The sequence below is a fragment of the Lepeophtheirus salmonis genome, chromosome 2, assembly GCF_016086655.4.
Source record: "Lepeophtheirus salmonis chromosome 2, UVic_Lsal_1.4, whole genome shotgun sequence".
NCBI classification, from domain to species: Eukaryota; Metazoa; Arthropoda; class Copepoda; order Siphonostomatoida; family Caligidae; genus Lepeophtheirus; species Lepeophtheirus salmonis.
Window position 1 is genome coordinate 38,212,952 of NC_052132.2, and position 19,530 is coordinate 38,232,481.

The 19,530-nt window shown below is 31.2% G+C and overlaps 1 protein-coding gene across 1 annotated transcript in view; it reads right to left on the reverse strand.

Annotated features, from left to right (window-relative positions):
* The window catches only part of LOC121113784 (uncharacterized), a 48,084-nt gene that overhangs the window by 1,131 nt on the left and 27,423 nt on the right, over positions 1 to 19,530 (reverse strand). Inside the window, exon 2 of the mRNA XM_040707645.2 lies at positions 284 to 479. Within this exon, the coding sequence (XP_040563579.1) occupies positions 284 to 479 (196 nt within the window). The remainder of the gene's footprint in view (positions 1 to 283; positions 480 to 19,530) is intronic.

Genomic DNA, 19,530 nt, shown 5'->3' on the forward strand with positions numbered 1-19,530 from the left:
ATAGAAAATTAAATGAATAATTGATATTTTAATTAAGTATTTGAGGGCACCACCCTCGAATACTTAATATTAAACCCTGCCCTAGTATATCCTATTTGCGGCGACGACTTCTTAAAAATAAGGGATGACATCATTTTTGACAACAAACATCTACTCATATGATATACAATAAATTATTAAGTCCGCTTTCATTCAAATGCAAATTAGTTATCCTTTTGAGAGTTTCTTTAAGTTTCTTATTTATAAATTAAGTATGTAGGCATAAATAAAATGTGTATAATACCAACGGAGCGACGCCATATGATTAAGAAGAAGATGTATACGAAAAGTATGTCCACGAAGGTTGGATAGATCAAGTTACCAGAGAAATTGACCAAGGAGGACGCGATGAATAAAGTTAGGGATATGTAGAGGAACCAAGGAGACTCCTTTTTACGAAAGTGAAGTAAACATGTTATTATCGCCAATCCCATGAGTACCTAGATTCAAAAAAGAAAACATGGATTAAATAAGGGATTACTCAAATATTTGGATAATTAGATGTACTGTATACACGTAATATAGCATGAACAACATTTTGTTTGTTCCATATTTAAAATTGATGAAGGAATGATAAATATATTTTTTTCTGGTTGAATGGTATTTCCTGGATTCTGTGTTAGGTATAATTTGTTTGTAGGTACTACTTTTTTATTATAGTTATTATTATCCTTCCTTCAACTGTCTTAAAGCATTTCTTAGAAGGACTAGATTTGCAAGCAAGTATAAAGATGCAATAAAGCATAGTAGTTCCCATCATATTTCGCAAAAGGATAAACATATTTTTCAGTGTACATATTGTAGCAGGACGTTACATTTATTGTACCTCGCAACTTCTCCATCTTAAAAGGAAAACAAAGGCCTAAAATTAGTTAGCCAATTCTTAACAGCTACTATTCAATAATTCTTTTGAATTTTTCGCAGCTTAAAAAAAAGCAAATTCTAATTCTATCAATCAACGTTATTCAGAACAATGATAAGGGTAAATTAACGAAACAGAAATATCGACAGCCGAATTTAAAATATTCCATTAATTTTTTTGAGAGTGAAGTCCACTAAAAAAATATACCAATGTACTTTTTGTCAGCTGTCGATTTTTCAGGTACTACAACTCTATCTCTTATTAATGATAATAACCTTGATCGATTGAACTCAAATATACACTTTTAAGCACAGAACTATTCCTTATGTCTCTTATTAAATGAAGAATGCATTGCACATGTTGTAATCTTCCAATAATATGCCAAAAATCAGTTCTGCCATGCTGTGCAAATATTATTCACTTTATAACTAGATAAATGTTCCTAGCTTAACAACATCAAAATCAGTTTAAACCAATCAGCATTTAAAATAATAGAAATATCAATAAAAACAGAAAAATCGACAGCTCACAAAAATATATGCAAATTGTAATTTTTTTGTATTTGTGGGCACGTTGTGACCTTTACTGTATCTTGCAACCTTTTCATTAAAAAGAGAAATAAATGATAGGACAGTAGATAATTATTCACAACTTAACAAGGGTGTATTGAGTAAACACAAATCATCGTTTAAGACACTAATAAGGTACACGATCACAGACGGAGTTTGAAATTGATTATAGAGGGGAAAGGTGGAGAAATTGTATTTAGCTACTGGTCCATTAAAATCTGAATACTTTGAATTTTAAGCTTGAACAAGACATAATTCATAAATTAACAATAGAATTTTTAACAAAATTATTATTATAAATCAGGGTTAGACAACTTTTGAGACATGGAGTGCAAACTTCAACATTTCTAATCAATGAATGTGCTACTATCAACAATAATGGTAAAATGCATACAAAAACTAGAAGAATATGTTCTAATTTGCGCAAGCCTGTGAATATTTATTCACGTGCCAGCAGTGGCTCGCAAGCCATAGGTTGCCGACCCCTCTTATAAATAGATGAGTGTATGAGCTTTCTTAATTATTAATGTTGCCGTCCATAATGGTAATGATGACTTCCAGGCGGGAATAAAAGCAGTCAAAAGAGTTATATGAATTAATGTATTTATTCTTCAAAATTATTTGCGAATGAGTTATGACTATTTTTGTCAGAATAAGGAAAAAATTATAGAGCCTTTGTTACATAATGCTCACATTATATCCCTAGCTATACCTTCATAAACAAGAAATACATTTATTAAATACGTCATCTACTCAATTTCATAAAAAAATTAATAATGGCGAGTAGTTGAACAACAACAAAAAAGAAAATCTCGTCCATATTTTAAAAAGTGAGATCATATTGTTGAACAGTGTGGGTGTCCCTTGACTTTTACTTCTTCATACTGGAAAATAAATAATATAAGAGACAACTATTTAAAGGACTCGCACACAAATAAAAATAAAAGTTTGTCAAGATCAGTGAATTCATATGTCATTTTAATAGACAATCATAACAAACAAATCAATACAAAAATCAGCAGAGTTTTTTTTTTTTTTTAAAGCGAGGGTATCTTTTTGTAATCTCATATTCATAATAAATATATCCGATGGGTCAATAAGGTCCGAGGCTAACAAATACAAGAAGTTTATTTTTCAAAATTCTAATTTAATTATCAAGATAGTTTCCTTCAAGAGTGATGCAATCAGTTCAGTGCTTCTCTAACACTTCGATATCTTTTTTATAGTACGATTTGTCAAGTCCCTCATTTAGTTTCGGCAATCACCTCATCGTTCGATCCATATCTCATGATGAAATAGCACTTTTTTCTTCTTCATTTGCGCCGTTTTCAGCGATTTCTTCTTTCAAACACACCAATATTACCATATAATATTTGTTATTAATGGTTCTTCCTTTCTCAAGGTAGTCGATGAACAAAATACCTTGAGCATCCCAAAATACGGAGGCCAAAACCTTACCAGCTGACCTATGTGTTTTTGCTCGCTTTGGACCGCTTTCTTCAGATGCTGTCCACTTAGCTGATGATCGATTTGACTCTGGTGTGTAGTGGTGGATCCACGTTTCATCCATTTTCACTTAACGTATTAAAAAATCCTTTTTATTCCGGTTAAACAGCTCTCGGAATCATCGACACGTTGTTGCTTTTGGTCCACTGTGAGCAAACGCGGTACCCATTTGGAAATGAGCTTTCGCATAGACAAAATTTCATGCAAAATGGTGAAAACACTGCTTTTTGATATCTTTAAGATGTAGGCTATACCATGCAACTTCATTTTACGGTTTGCCAAAATCATTTTGTGGACTTTTTTGATGTCATTTGGACATCCAGAGCGTTCAGCATCACTCTTGTTTTTTCGGCGACGTTTGAAGTCTGTAAACCAACATTCCACTGTTGCTTTCGATGGAGCAGAGCTCGAATAACACTTATCAAGCCAAGTTTTTGCTGTGACGGTATTTTTTCCACTCAAAAAGCAATACTTTCTCAAAACACGAAATTCTGTTTTTTTCCATATTTTTCGAAATAACTTAGAGCACTGTAATTTGTAAACAAATGATCACATGATGAGAGCCCTTAGGAAGTATTGTGAGTATCAAGGAAGCCCAAAAGGGATTCAGGTATATCCTCTGAAAACATGACTATATTCTCATCTTCAGTACGTAGCTCTTCCTTATTGAAAACCATTGTAAATGGCACAAAGAAACATTTTTCCGAGTAAATAGAGCCTCTGGGTAGACGTTTGCATATAGACATACTCAAGCCTCATTCGATTCTGCTCTAAGATGTTCAAAGAGGACATACTTGCCTGCTTCTTCTTACTTGGTGCCAAAAAACTCAACCCACTCTTTTTCCGATTTCTTCTTATACAATCGACTTTAGCAATCGAAATAAGTCTAAAATAATCCTGTAGTCGGAATTAAATTCGGAGACCCTCCCAAATTGTGAATCCAGTGAGAGAGAGGGCAAATTAAAGATTAGAGTTCATAAAAAATCTAAAATTACTTTTTTTGCCGTGTATCTTATATATACAGAGTGCGACAGGGAAATTTTCTGCATCATCAAAATTATTTAATTAAGGGTTTCGGATCTTCCTCTGATGGGAAGAAAATTGATCCCTTCTTCTTCAATCATTCTTCTTCATTTTTATGATGTTAGAGTCTCTAATTCAGGACCAACCTGTAATATATAGTAAAAAAGAAGACGCCCACACATTGATATCCTTGATTGTGTTGTGTCTGTCAAAAAAATGACATATTATTTCTAATTATTTTCCTACTATTTTGATAAGAGTTGAATTACGTGTTTAAAAATTTATTTGATGGCCTTTTAAAATAACGTCCTGGAGATAGATAGTCTTGCCATTTGTTTTATTTCTTAGTCGATGAGCCTTGCAAACAGCCTTTACCACATACTCTCTATTTATATTTATTTGAAACACCTCTCCAGGAGAATTTATCATAAGACATTCCACTCCCCATTTTTTGTGGGGAATTGGCTAATCACCAACTGATTTTAGACCTGTTTCTCTTTAGAAGGAAGGTTGCAAGATACCAACTTTGCCCGAATGAGCTCTTACTCTTAAAAAATTAACTATTGAGATTATGCTAGATCGTTGTATTGCACCTGTATGTTAAACAAGTCCTCTAGGTTATGAAAAAAACGGAGAATATGTTATTTTCACATAAGTTCCTACTATACTACTTGGCAAATAGAGGTGAAAGATTTAATAAATATAATATCAAAGAAGAATGTAAGGTTAATCATAGTTTTTGTAACAAAGTAAGCTCCATTACTGGCTAAATACTGTCTGTAAACTTTCATAAGAAAGATCTAAGAAAATATTAAAATTGAATACTGCATTGTGTCAATATCTATTACTAAATAATTAATGTTGCTTACTCAGTGTTTTTTAAGTCATTTATATTCATTTACCTGTTACAAATAATTCATTGTCAACCTTATTATTGATTTCAATTACTAAAAGTTTTTAATATATCCAAATTTTGAAAGAAAAATATATGAGTTATTTAGTACAGATAGCTATAATTGTTAGGACGACTAATGTATTTGTTTATCGCTTGTTAGTGTATCCCTCGGGAAAGTTATACTATAAATATATTTTGCAAACATTAAAAAAAAAAAACAGGAAAAAAGGTCCATATTCAATTGGCATGTAGTAAGCCAACTTTTCAAAACATTGAATTAGTTGTAAATAACCAGAGTTGGGCAAGTTAATGCATCTTAACTTAACTTTGATAAGTTAATAAGTTAAGTTAATTAACCTTTAACTTAACTAGCTCCTTTTTTAAATTGCATTATCTTAACTTGATTAACTTAATTAGTTAAAGTTAAATTTATTTTTTATTCTCAGTTGAATTATTAAAATAAAAAATTCCGTTAGTTCTCTGATAATTTAGTTAAACCCTGTGTCAACACCATCAGTTTTATCAAACTTTGGAAATGGGTCATTCCACACAAAATTGTTTTTATACTATCTCCGATTTTTTATATATAGTTTAAAATTACATAAAAACTCAAAAATCTAAAATTTTAAACTTCTTTTACCCCCATATAATATGTTAATTTATCTTACATTGCTTTTTTGCTTCAAAACAGAAGTTGTTGAGAGTTTGAATTTGTACTTTTTTTCTGAATCGTTCAATCGGAAGTAGAGAAAATCTTAGCCATAAAGACCAACAGAATAATCTTTATTATAAAGCCCTAATAAATTTCCCAATTGCCTTACTTAAATAGTTATTTTTTAATGTCGAATTTAATTTTAACTTAAACAAGGTTGGGTGAGTCTAACTTTAAGTACTCTAAAGTTAATTAACTTAAACTTAACTAGTTACAAAAATTAAGCTCGAATTAACTTAAGCTTAACTAGTTGATTTTCATAGAAATCGACAAACTCTAACTCAACTAGTTATTAAGAACAATATAATAATTAACTTTAAGTTAACTAGTTAAATAGATAAGTTAACCTGTCCATCACTCTAAATAACCTTTGGGAATTGCTCATAGTAGGAAACCAATCAACGTTCAGGAGACTGATAGAAAGAAAATAAGTTGATATAATCATGCAATTTTCTAAACCACGTCCTATGAACGGTTCTTTCTACAAATAGGCAATGATTAATCAAATATAAAATCATTGAATGTTTATAGTAAATATGTCATATTCAAATGTTAGCAACTAAGCTATATCCCTATATGTAGGGATCTTGGAAACATTGCCATAATAAATAAAAGACTTATTACTTAAATTTTCGAATTCAACCAATTGACGTTTAGGAACCTAATAACATAAAAGTTGACAGCGTATTACAAATATTGTTATTATATTTGTGAAGTAACTACGTAAATTCTTTATCATACATAGTATTAGTTACAAACATTTTTCTACCTAATAATTAATATATATTTTTTTAAATTTCACTTTTCCCCACTTTTTTTAAATTATTATTTTGTGATGAGTCTGGACGGAGTGCGCGTGGACTCTTTAATTGTTTAATGTATACATCAGGTACCTAGGTTTGTATATATACGAATATAATATCTCATGGCCGATTTCACCCTTTTGAATGGGAGGGGAGCCGAAAATAAAATAATAATGAAAAAGTGCCAGTGGTGTACATATTCATTGGGAAGGTTAAGTTTGGCTTTTGAGGGGTAAGGTAAATATGAACATATTATGTAAATATCAAGCATTTCTTTTTAAAGAAAATTAAAATTTGTTAATAGCAGAAACTTATTATTATTATTTTGAATAAATGGAATTGGGGAGGGATGATTCATCTTCATCAAGGATGAAAGAGCAGTGCGTGACTACAACTTGAATAATACATACAGAGTGCGACAGGGAAATTTTCCACATCATTAATTTTTTTTTTTTTTTTTTGTGCTAATTAAGGTTTAAGGTGAAATATCAAGCAATGTTCAGTGTTGTTTATCTTGAAAGCAGTGTTGATTTTCTTGCGCATGGTTTTGATTCGATCAAAATCCGACAAAAAATGAGTGAACAGGAATCAAAAAGTTAAAGGGTTTTGGATCTTCTCGACGCGGATGTTGATCCATAAATAATTTCATACATTGTCGGCGTGACCGGGAGGACAGTCAGGAATATCAGGGTGGCCAAGAAGAATAGTGAAGGAGTCAAAAGGAAGGCCAGGAAATGATTTGAAGCAAGATGAAACATTTCTCAAGTCCCTAGATGCCAATATCAAGGAAGATCCAAAATTATCAATGCACCGCTTGGCTGACAAGTTCAACATGGACAAAATCATCATCCGGATAGCATTTCATAATTACCTCCCCCTAAAGAGCTTTATAAGGACTTTAAAACATCTCCTCACCTTAATGAAAAAAAGTCCTCAATTACTTGAATTCGACTGTGAAGATCTTCTCAGACAAGAAGATTTTCACAGTCCACCAGGTTTTGAACCACAGAAACCCCAGATTTATAGCAACATCACCTTTGAAGTACACGGGACCTTCAAGATAAAACATCCAGCCAAACAATGTGGTTGGGAGTCGTGGGCTCTTATGAGAAGAAAATTGATCTATTCTTCTTCAAGCCCAACAAGAAAATCGGGGCTGAGGCTGGAGATTAACTATCCTGAGAACAACTATGTGTTGACCCAACTCGTGCGCCCAGCCATAAAGATGTGAAAAATGCAGAAATTATGCAAGAAACACTTTGCTTACTTCTGGAACAAGACCTTCTGGCCTCGTCCCAGTCTGATCCCAATCCTCTCGACTTCAGCTTGTGGAGTGTCTTAGAGAGCAAGGTTGGGAAGACATTACACAGAAATGTGGAGGCTGTGATAGAGGTTGGAGGTGGCAATATTGAACAATTCTTGCGAAAATTGATTGCTAAAAGTTTTTTCAATAACATTTTCATTAGACTTTTCTAATAAAAAGTTATTAAGGTTTTGGTGTTGCTTCTTGCTCTGGAAAAATTTCCCTGTCGCACTCTGTATATTATAATGTAAAGTTAAAAGTCATTCAGCATAATTAAGAGCTTGATATCAAGGAATGAAACACACATAAGCTGGAGGATACTCACAAAGTTTGTATGTGTATCAAAAGGAATTTCCAATCAATTTGTGTGTCCTCATTACACAACGTTTCTTTAATATTATGTATTCGTCTCTTAATAGGCTTACTAGACCATCATGATACGTATTAGTAATCACTTTCTAGATATAAAATAATGTCTTTTGTAACATATGTGTACATAGATAGTACCAAGCTACTTAGAGACATATTAATATTATATCAAATAATAAAAATTTAAGTTTTTTTTTTTTTTAATTTTAATTTTGGATTATTTTGCCAAAAAATTAATTTTTTTATGAATCACAATGGATTTTAGATTTTTTTTGTGAACAACTGTGGATTTTTGTAATTTTTTCCAAAAAGTTTCATTACTTATTTTGAACTTTTTGTCCAAAAAATGTTATATTTGAAATTTTTTGTGAATAGCTATGGATTTTTGAGTTTTTATTTTTGTTATCCTAATTTTTTGGATTTTTTTTCGAAAAAATTCCAAAAACGAAGCCCCTCCCTAAACATAATCCTTTGGACTTTCCTGTTACTTGAAGTCTACTCTACTTAATATTCAATTACTCGAGCTCAATAGTCGAATCCATCACTAATGATAAGTTTTTATATATTGATGTGCTTGAATGATATTGTTTATGTATATTATGTAGATTGTATAGGTGGATCGTACTACGTACAAAGAGAGGAAGGATGGAATAGGGGTCAACTTTTTGAACCTTTGTGTTTCTTTGTTTACTTCGATCGATCCACCTATGTATAGCTCCTCTATGTATAATATATACACATATTTATCAATCTTATATTTTGCATAATATATACTACAACTTAGATAAAACTTTTATCATCATACACTTCTAATAACATGTTATAGCTTAGAATAGGTAAGGTACCACCTACCTATAAGACGCATTACCTTCCTATTATTTTAAGAGGATGTATAATTCTTATTTCAGGTATGACAAATACGACAACTGTATCTGAATCTATGTACCTACATCGATTTGAGGCCAATTTCACGTTATTATTATTATTATACTTAGTTTGGTAGGTAGTCAGGTTAATAGAAATACAAGGTTATACCATAACGGATGCACGACTGATGTTTGACTTCCACCATGCTTTTAATATTGGCGTCATAGTGTATGAGTGGTTGCGTGTTTTGTCAAAATCTGTTTTTCTTGCCCAGTAGTAGGTACGATGCATTAAATTGAAAATTCTAGGAATAGTGTCGTCATAGACTATGAGTGGTTGCGTGTTTTTCAAAATCTGCCTGTGTTGCCCAGCAGTCGGTATAATATATCAGATTGAAAATTTTAGCATGCCCGATTACATGATTGTCTAACCTTGTATTTCTATTATCCTTGGTAGGTAGAAGGTCCTAGTGCTGTTCGGTATACCGGTGTTATAATGGTACTCAAGGGCTGTTTTAGCAAGAGAGAAGATTCATATGTGAGACTCTTTTCTTAACGACGTTTTGGTTTCTGTATATTTTTAGTCGAAAAAGAATAGAGGTATCAGTGTTAAAAGAAATACAAGGTTTCAATTTGATGTACCGTACCTACTGCTAGACAAAACAGTCAGATTTTGACGTCATGGAGTATAACAACGGTGCTCAAACAGTAACAGTTAAAGAAGGGATATATAGCTACTCTTGGTAATAGTTATACTCTTTGACGTCACTATTAAAAAGCGTGGTGGAAGTCAAACATAATTCGGAAAAGTGTTATGATATAACCTTGTATTTCTATTAATACTTGGGGGTATGAGCTAAAAAAAATCTTACCTGTAAGGTGGCGCCACTATATTTGCTAGCAGTAGGGATTTTTTTAATTTTTTTACTCTTTTTGTTAGTGGAGTAAGAGCGTTAATACAGGGACTGTTGGATGTGCCACAAGTATACCCACTTGGGCGCCCTCTATCCAATCAAAACCTGACAGGATCTTAAATTTTAAATACTCAAAGGAAGTCAAATTTCTGTCGAAAGATTCAAATTACTTCACTGCATCATTTTCTTGTGATTGCTTTGAACTTGGATTTTTTTAAATGTTTCTTTAATTGGTGGGATGGAGTTGCACTGATTAATTATTTGCAAACATAATAGTACTAGAATTACTCCATCTGACCTAGGAATCTTCTTTGAGGTCAATATATATTAAGTATATTTCCTTCTCTAGGAAAACCCGGGGCGCAAACCTATACAGATTTTGACATTCCCCACTGTATTTTACTTTGGATTATATTTTTCTTCATAGAACTTTTCAGTTTTTATACAAGTACAGGATAATTCTATACAAGATCTGGAATTATCCATGCATAAATAACTAAATTTTGGATTGTTTTGGTCAACTAACTTTCGGCTTCAAAAAATGTATCATCCTTTTTCCTTTTAACTATTATAGTTTCAATGTCTTAGCCACAATTCTTGCCTATGTAAACACACTACTATTGAGTAAACAGAACTCATGCCCAAAGTGATACTAATACTGATAATAATTCTGGATATCCTGACAACACTCTAGTAGGGACCTTTATCATTATAATGATAACTGAAGCTTCATTATTTATTAGTGAAACTTATGTATTTTGGGTGGAGTGTTTTCTTCTTCAAGGTGTCGGATATCTTTATTATTTTCGAGACAAACACTTGAAGAAATAATAATAGGATATTATCTTACCAATATAAATATATTTGTGTCTAATTATAAAAACTAGTATAGCCAAGGTTTCTTTCTAAGCCCCTTGGCTCCTCTTACAGTACATATTACATATAATACCTCAAATTACTTCATTTGTGTCAGGTGGGAAAATACTTAAAAATACTGCTTCATCATATGTAGATACTTAACTTACATGTTTTCTTTTTTAATATTAATAATATATATGTACTTATGAACATAGATATTAGCAGAGATGTCCACAGGGCTGTAGGGGAGTACCCCCAAAAAAAAAAAAAAATTAAAAAAATAATAATAATTAAGGAACTTTTGCTTTTTACTTGAATATTTTTCTAATTTTTGATGAATAACTATGGAGCTTCGAAATTTATTTCCAAAAAATTTTATCTTTTATGAATAGCTATGGACTTTTACAATTTTTGTTTTTGCAAAAAATTTAATATTTGAAATGTTTTTCCAAAAAAAAATTATTTTTTTGTGAATTTTTGAAATTTATTTCAAAAAAATTTAATATTTTAATTTTATTTGAATAGGAGGGATTTTGAAATTTATTTCAAGAAAATTAAATATTTGAAATTTTTTCTCCACAAATTTGAATCCTTCTAATTCATTTCCAAAAAAATCTAATTTTTCAAAATTATTTTACCCACGAACGCCCCTGATTAGTGATGAGTCTTGCCCCTATACCAATTTTTTCCTATATAGGTCTTAAATAATTTTTTCTAAAGCAATCTGTACTAATATATGGGTCCAAACTGTGATATCTGAACCGTTGATTGAAAATCCAAAATTGTAGACCGAAATTAAAATCGTGGACCCGTTAAAAAGAAAAGGAATTCCTTTCCTAAAATTAAGTTTTATATGTTTTGTACAAGTTGCGATTTTGTACAAGTTCTAACTTTTACAAAGAAATTGTACAAGTTGCAACCAAAATATAAGTATTCTCTGGTACATTATAAAGTTCAAATATCTATGGTGATATTACTCATAAATATATAATGACCATGTTGCAACTTGGTCAGACATCGCAACTTGAGACAACATACATTTTGTCCCAAATTGGAGCTGTATATTGTAGTTAGCTCTCGATTTTTTACTTTATTTTGCCTAACCAATGTTCTAAACATTGATTGGTTGAATGATAATTATCCCTTATTGAGCTGCGAATAATTCCCAAACATTGTAATTCAATAATAATTCCCTAGTTGGAAAGGATTGACCAACAACTAATTGTCATTAAATCCCCCGTATAATAACATGTGCACTAATGAGATAATTACAGGTTAAGTAATTGACAGACACACTTTAATAAATTGCTATTTATTTCACATGAAGGGCTCAAAGTGTATAATGACGGAAAAGGCTTAATGTGTTTCAACTTAAAATTCTCACATCCTTTTCTTGGAATAAGGTGCTAAAAATTAATGAAGATAATAATCAATTTTTCTATATGCCATAGTATACACTTGCCATTATTCTCTGTTAGAAATAACTCGGATCGTGATCCATTAGCTAGCTATTCATGAGTGTAAGAGAAAAGATGAAATTTGAACTCATTTTGTGTGTTCAAAGAATAAAGACTCTAATTATATACTATTTAAGTATGTGCTATGTTAAAGTGAAATTGAAGAGGCTTAAAAAACCGATATTTTAAATACATTTGTGAACGTAGGTTCATGTTTTCATTTCGTAGTCAGACATATTTTCCATATAGATAGGTATACACATAAATATCTACAAAAATTAAGTGGCGTAAACTAACCGTAAACCCTCATCCCTTCCTCTTCCATTGTTCCTTTCGAAGCAATCAAAACAATATTATTTTGAGACACAATACCTCGTAGACAAGACATTTACTGTTAATGATGAAATTGAATAAATTGATTGACGAAAGAATAACAATCTGGAGCCCTTAATGTACTGTACTATGGATATAATATTTGAAAAGACGTCGGAGAACAGTCACGCAGACAATTACTGATAGTGGGATCCCCAAAATATGAACCAACATATCTTATGTATAAATGCATATGTCAGCTGCAATATTCTACTTATTTTGCTCCTTATTACTAATGGTGTTCAAAAGATTGATTGGTTGAACATCAATTAGCTCCTGTTCAGCTTTGAAAATCCACTACTATTCACACGTTTGTTACTAATATTTAGTCTTAAGATTTGTGCTTAATCGCTCAATCACTCAAAAAATTTCTCATTTTGGCCTTTTTTTTTATGTAAAAATTTCTCATTTTTCTAAACAGGTATGAAATAAATGGAGAAAATTTGGATTCTAGTTAGATTAACCTTTGATAATATTTTTCTAGGGGAAATCAACCAGCAAAAACCTCCCTTCGTTAGGCTCTCTTTTTGGAGAAACATCGAGCTATATGATACAATCAGGGTTAGGATTACATGATCGGATGTGGACGTGTTAAACCGTCTTTTAGTATTTTTAAAACGACCAATACTAATCGAAGGTAAAAATGAACGGAAGATTTTTTTTTTGTATATAGTTAAGATTATCACCTAAAAACACTGAATCAAAAATTAATTATTACTATTATTCTTTTTTTTCGGGGTGAGGGGGGGGGGCTACACGCCATACATCCTTATCCCTGCGGACGCCCCTGAAGAACACCAAAAACAAACTTATAAATATATATAAGGGCTAGCGACGCCGTTGCTGAGAGGTCTTCATACATTTGTACGTAATTCTCTGCAATCTTTGTTGACAATAGTCATTTCAGAGCCAATAAATCAATAATAATAAATAATAATTCATTTACTGTTTGCCGATCCCTGAACTGATGATGGATCTTTTTTGTATGTGTGCAGAATTCATTGAGTTTTTACAAACGTCATTTTTGAATAAATAAACAATTATCACTCACTTCCTTATTTGTATGAATGGTACATAGTCAGTGAGTCGAAGAGGATGACTTCTTAATACATACAACCTACCATGAAATTATACAATTTATTAGGTAATAAAAAATGTATTTTATGTACATATATCTTTCAAATCTTTACGAGTAACACCGTTTCCATAATGATGGGTTTAAATAATAATCATAATAATTAATGGATATTATTAGAACAACCAACTTCTTTGATCATCTCAATAAAACGTCTTCGGATCACGTTTTTGAATTTTTTTTGTTTTAGATTTGAATATGTGTATCTACGCTTCACTGAGTGATAATGAGCTTAAATAGATTCTCACCTTATCATCACTCCTACCATTAATTATTAATGACCTATGCATAGATGAAGGAATCCATCGTTTTCTTCAAAACATTAGCCTTGATCCGAGGGTTAGAACTTATATACAAGCCATACAATTTAATTTCAAAACCAGGGTTGCGTTCATAACACTTCTTGTTTTATCTATTTTTTTGTATCCAGTGTTCATATATTGATATTAATTTATTAATCCTAGAGTAATGTATTGGTGTTGATAACATAAGTATGTCATTGGGCTCGGATTTAAGCCACTATGATCCCCATAGGCTTCACACTTCCAATATTTTTGATTGAAAAAATAATTTATAAAAAAGGAAAATCAAGTAAAATTGAGAAAATTTATTACTAAAACAAGGTCATTAAAAAAAACATGGTCCCCATTTATTAAAAAAGAGGTGACAGGCAGTGTTTGTTTGGTCTTTCCATCAAAAGCTTATTCTAAAAAATAAAATGAAACATTTCCTTCTAAAAAATATATCATTCGATAACAAATAAAAAAATGGGGCATTAGTGTTGTTACATATATAAGTTTGTAAACAAACCGGTAGAGATTAGGTGCTGTCTTGCAGCAAAATAATACAACTCCCCGAATTATAATATTATTTATTATAAAAAATAGGTGTATGTTACTCACATAAAGAACGCTGTGAAAAGTTTTAGCTGCATGCGCCATTTTGTTAAGTTTAATTTTTTAAGTTTAAACAACCAGCTACGGACTGTCACACCACCTTGTAGATAACTTTTTTTTTTTAATTTCTTCATAACCTATTGTTATTACAGAAGAAGGCCATTGAAAAGTATTTTTATCTTGCAAAAAAGTAAAATATGGATTTAAAAATCTAATTCTCCATAGGGATCTCTACCAAGATTGGGATTTAGACCTCGTGCAATCTTTTTTGCACAGTGCCCCAAAATTTCTACTCTTGATCCCTTAGAAGAAAAATATCATTTTGAAGCTGATTTCAATATTTAAAAATTAGTATTGGATTGGTTTAAAAAAGCTACAAGGACTACAGTACTTTTAGCCTTTTCAGTCCTAGGACGAGTTTTAACGGTCTTTTATAGTAACTACAATGGCTAAAATAACGTCATTCATAACTACGTCATTTCATCTCTTGAAGTTTTATCCTAACCTCTTTCAAAGAGACAAGGCACCTGAACATTAAAGTAGGAGGTGTGTGGCTAGAATCATAATTATATGCTAGTATTATTATGATTCTCGCTCTCTTTTATTTTCTTCAATCCTAGCTGTAGTGTCGAAAATGAAAATATAGAACCAACTAATCCGTCGTAAAGCCCTGATAAATTGTGATAAAGACTGATTAGGAGTAGAGTCACAGGACAACTCCAACATTAAATTGAAAATCCATCATCGATGATAATGACGTCACTTTGAAGAAAAAAACAAATAAAACTTGTGATAACGATTGAGGGAGTAGCCATATTATATTAATCATAATATCAGAGGGATATATTATTATTATTATTCAAATCTAGGTATGTCCTGATTACAATCAGTGCTAATCCTCCATATTTGGGAGAAGGAGATATGAATACAAAACTCTTGGCTTCTTTTGTACGAAGAAGGTAATTCCATTTATAGAGAATGGTGTATACAAATATATGTACATAATATGGCATTACAGAGGCGTCCACAGTGGGCGAATCTGGAGGGACTATAGGTAGTGTTGTGTGGGGTCTTATTTAGGACCGAGGACCGCAGTCCAGTTCAATTCCATTTGTCGATCCTTAAAGAAGGTGAAATCGATCCCTCGTGACGTCAATGAGGAGGGGTTTTTTCCTTTTTTAGTGTTTCTGTTATATAATATAATATAGATTATATAACTAATGAACACAATTATGTTCGTATTAAATTGTATTATGATGAAAAAATAATATTTTTTGCAAAATATGTATATCATATATCTTATTTGTCTTATTAAACCGTCTTTTTTGAAAAATTCCAAGGACGACAGGACCGGTCCTTGGACTGAATAAATAAGGACCGAAACAACATTAGCTGTAGCTCACCCGACGAAGGAATATCTGCTCTTTACTATATTTTTTTTGGGTCCGGATGATAATTTTATGTATTTTAAAAGACTTATTTTCTTAAAAAAAAGTTCATTCGGGCATATTATGCAGCAGAGGAAAAAATTTAATTTTTGAATTTTTTTTTCCAAAAAATTTAATTTTCCGTATATAAATATGGATTTAAAAAAAAAAAATTAATATTTGAAATTTTTTTACAAAAAGTTATTTTTTTTGTGAACAGCTGTGAATTTTTGAATTTTTTTTTCAAAAGTTTGATTTTGTGTGAATATTTGTAGATTTTTGAAAAAAATTCCCAAAAAATTTTATATGTAAAATTTATTTTTTGAAATTTTTTTCCTAAAAATTTAATTTAAAAAAAAAATATATTTATATGATGCTCCAAAAGCCACTGCTATACAATGTACTTGAGAGGTTACCTGATGATAACAGATTGTAAAAAAGTATACACTCTATTATTAAGGATGTGTCGGCCATTCATTATTTCACTCACTTTTCAGGACCATGTTTCACATTGACATAAACACACCAATCCATTTGGGTATAAACCAATTATGTAATAATAGTCCTTGCACGTGAATTATATTTCATTTATATCATTTTATGCAACATTTATATGATTCCTCTGAGATAACAAACCCCATTATTTGTTCACATTATTATATATAAAAAAATACTATCTATGTCTATAAAATCAGCATGATTACGTCAACGCCTATTGATTGGCAAACTATGTACAGTGAATTTCTTCAATTATTATTCATATTTCGTTTATATTATATATGAGCATGTGGTCGTCAACGCAAAAACAAGCTAGAATGAGGTTTCTCAAAAATGATTCTGGATTACGTCATATGTATTATTTGACAAATAATTATAGTCGAATTCTATTCAGAAGTTATTATGATTAGTCATTTAGAGGCAGCGCAAATTGAACTAACACTTGCAAAAATTCATCTTCACAATAAAATAGTCAGAAATGGATGTGCTTTATTTAATAGGAGCCATATTGGGGACAAATTAAGTATCATAAATCAAATAAAGGTTTGAAACTATAGTTAAATATTCTTAGGTATATCAAATCATCCCAGAAACTTATATACAAAGACTATATTTGACACATTACAAGCTGAACACTTTGAATTTTAAAATTCAACGAGATATAATTTATTAATTTACATTGGAATTTCTACAAAATTAATACTATAAATTGATATATGTCTGAGCTCTCATAATAATCAATCTAGCCGTCCTTCGTAGTAATGATAGCTTCCAGGCGGTGGATGAAGGGCTGGTGCCCGATGTGGGCGTCCCAGTGCTGGCTGACAGTGACTTTGAGGACCTCAGTGTTCGGATGGCTGGCACTGAATGCCTTTTCTTCAGTATGTATCGAAAAGGTTTAGTCATTGGCATCAGGGTTGTAGGGGGGCAAAAGTGTGAAAAAGAGGTCAAAAGTTCTTGCAATGGTAGAAATGGAGTTCTATTGCTAGGGTCAAAAGTGGTCTCTCCACCCTCACAAGGCTCTTTCAACCCACTTTTTTTATAGCTCACTGGGAAGTCGTGTGTTAAGTCCCGAGTTCTTTTGTATTGACCCTCATGGACTTGAAGGGATTGGCCTTTAACTCCTCCGGATACAATTTGGCCTTTTTGACATTCCTTTCTTCCTTTCCAACGTTTGGACTTGCTGACGGAGTAGACGGTGGGTCTGGAGAAGCCCAACTGCTTGGAGTACTCGAATAGAGTTTCGTCCATCACGTTCAAACCCCATTTTCTCGACTTGTTCATAAGGTTTGTTTTGTTTTGTAATTAATTGTAGATGCTTTAATATATCAAAATATGGATTAGTTTAAATCCCTCAACCTTCATTTATTATTCAGATTTCAATGCGGCACCCAGTAGGTATTCATGAAAAAATGGATTAGGAATTTCTCCCCTTTTTTGATTTTTGTTCAGGATTGTACATATATGTGCTAACTCACCACAAATTATCAGATTCCCTAACGTATTTTCCTACTTATTTGCTAGGTAGTAATTAGAGGGGAAATATTCATGAAGACTCATCCATGTAATTAGTACTCGACTTGGAAAAATTTGTATTTACAGATGATGAAATACCATCTAATTAATGCGCAATTCTTTTAGGGGAATCGATTGGAATTCTTGCTCCAAGGATTAATGACTGTTTTAATAAAAAATAAAACGTGAGTACTCCGGATTATTATTCTATTTATAAATAACGTTCAAAATCCCGTCGGAGGATCCCACAGTTGAGACGTCTTGTTCTTCAATAACCATGAATCTCTTGACAGGCCACGTAGGTATTCATAGATTTTGATGGCGTTTGTGTGCATTAAGAATATTTAAATATAATTTATTTATGTATTCAAATATTAACTTCTTTTGAGGTAGTAAAGCGGATTATTATTAGTGCTTATTCAAATGACAATGTCACTAATACCATTAAAAACCTTCAATGTCATTTGAAATCAATCAATCAATGACAGCAAAGCCCCTTTTCTGGCAAAGTCAAGCGGATTTGAGAATGTATGTATGTAGTATTCAATTCGAGATACAAATAAATACAATGCACAAAGTGCAGGGTTATATAAAGTGTTTTTTTAAAAACCTTTTTGACGTGAATGAATGATTGAGATATTTTATTATGGATAGTAGATTACGAGGAAGGATCCCTAAATAGTTATTTAAGTATAAAAAGTGAGAAACTTTGTTTAGGATATTCTAAACTATTATATATACAAAACATCAGAATTTTCATTATTTTTTTTTTGTTAGCTGTCGATTTTTCTACTACTCATTATTACTAGAGCTGAGTAGTTTGTAATGAAAAAACTATGTTTAAAAATTAGAAAATAAAAAAAAGGCTGTTGTTCTATTTGGAATAAAATTTAATTTTTATACACAACTGTCGATTTAGAAAATTTCAATTTTTTGTGGATAGTTGTGGATTTTAAATTTTTTTTTTTCAAAGAACTGAAGTTTTTAATTTTTTTTCAAAAATTTGATACTTGAAATTTTTTTTCAAAAAATTAATATTTGAAATTTAATTTTTCAATTTTTTTTCTACAAAATTTTAATTAAATAATATGTATATATATAATCCTGCGGACGCCCCTGATAATTGAACAAATATTCGACCCCTAAGATGATTAGAACAAGGTGCACATTTTTTTTTCATTCTTAAACCGATGAATAAAAAAATATAAATGCTAATACAATTTTCTAGTACTATTAAATGAAGAAAAGTCTCTTAGTTTGGAAGAATGAGCTAAATACCATATCATTGCGGTCCTTTTTTGCTTTCTCTTTTTGGAGGTTGAGATATACAATACAGATAGCAGAGTGGTGATTAGTGCTTTGAACGTTGATTGGTTGAAGCTGAATTAGTTGTTGTTAAGCGTAAACAATTACCTAATATCAATTGAAAAACAGGGCGAAACTTGGGAAATATTGACGAAGGAAAAATGGATTTTGGAGCTTTTTTACTTTTAGATAGACAGGTTGAAGGA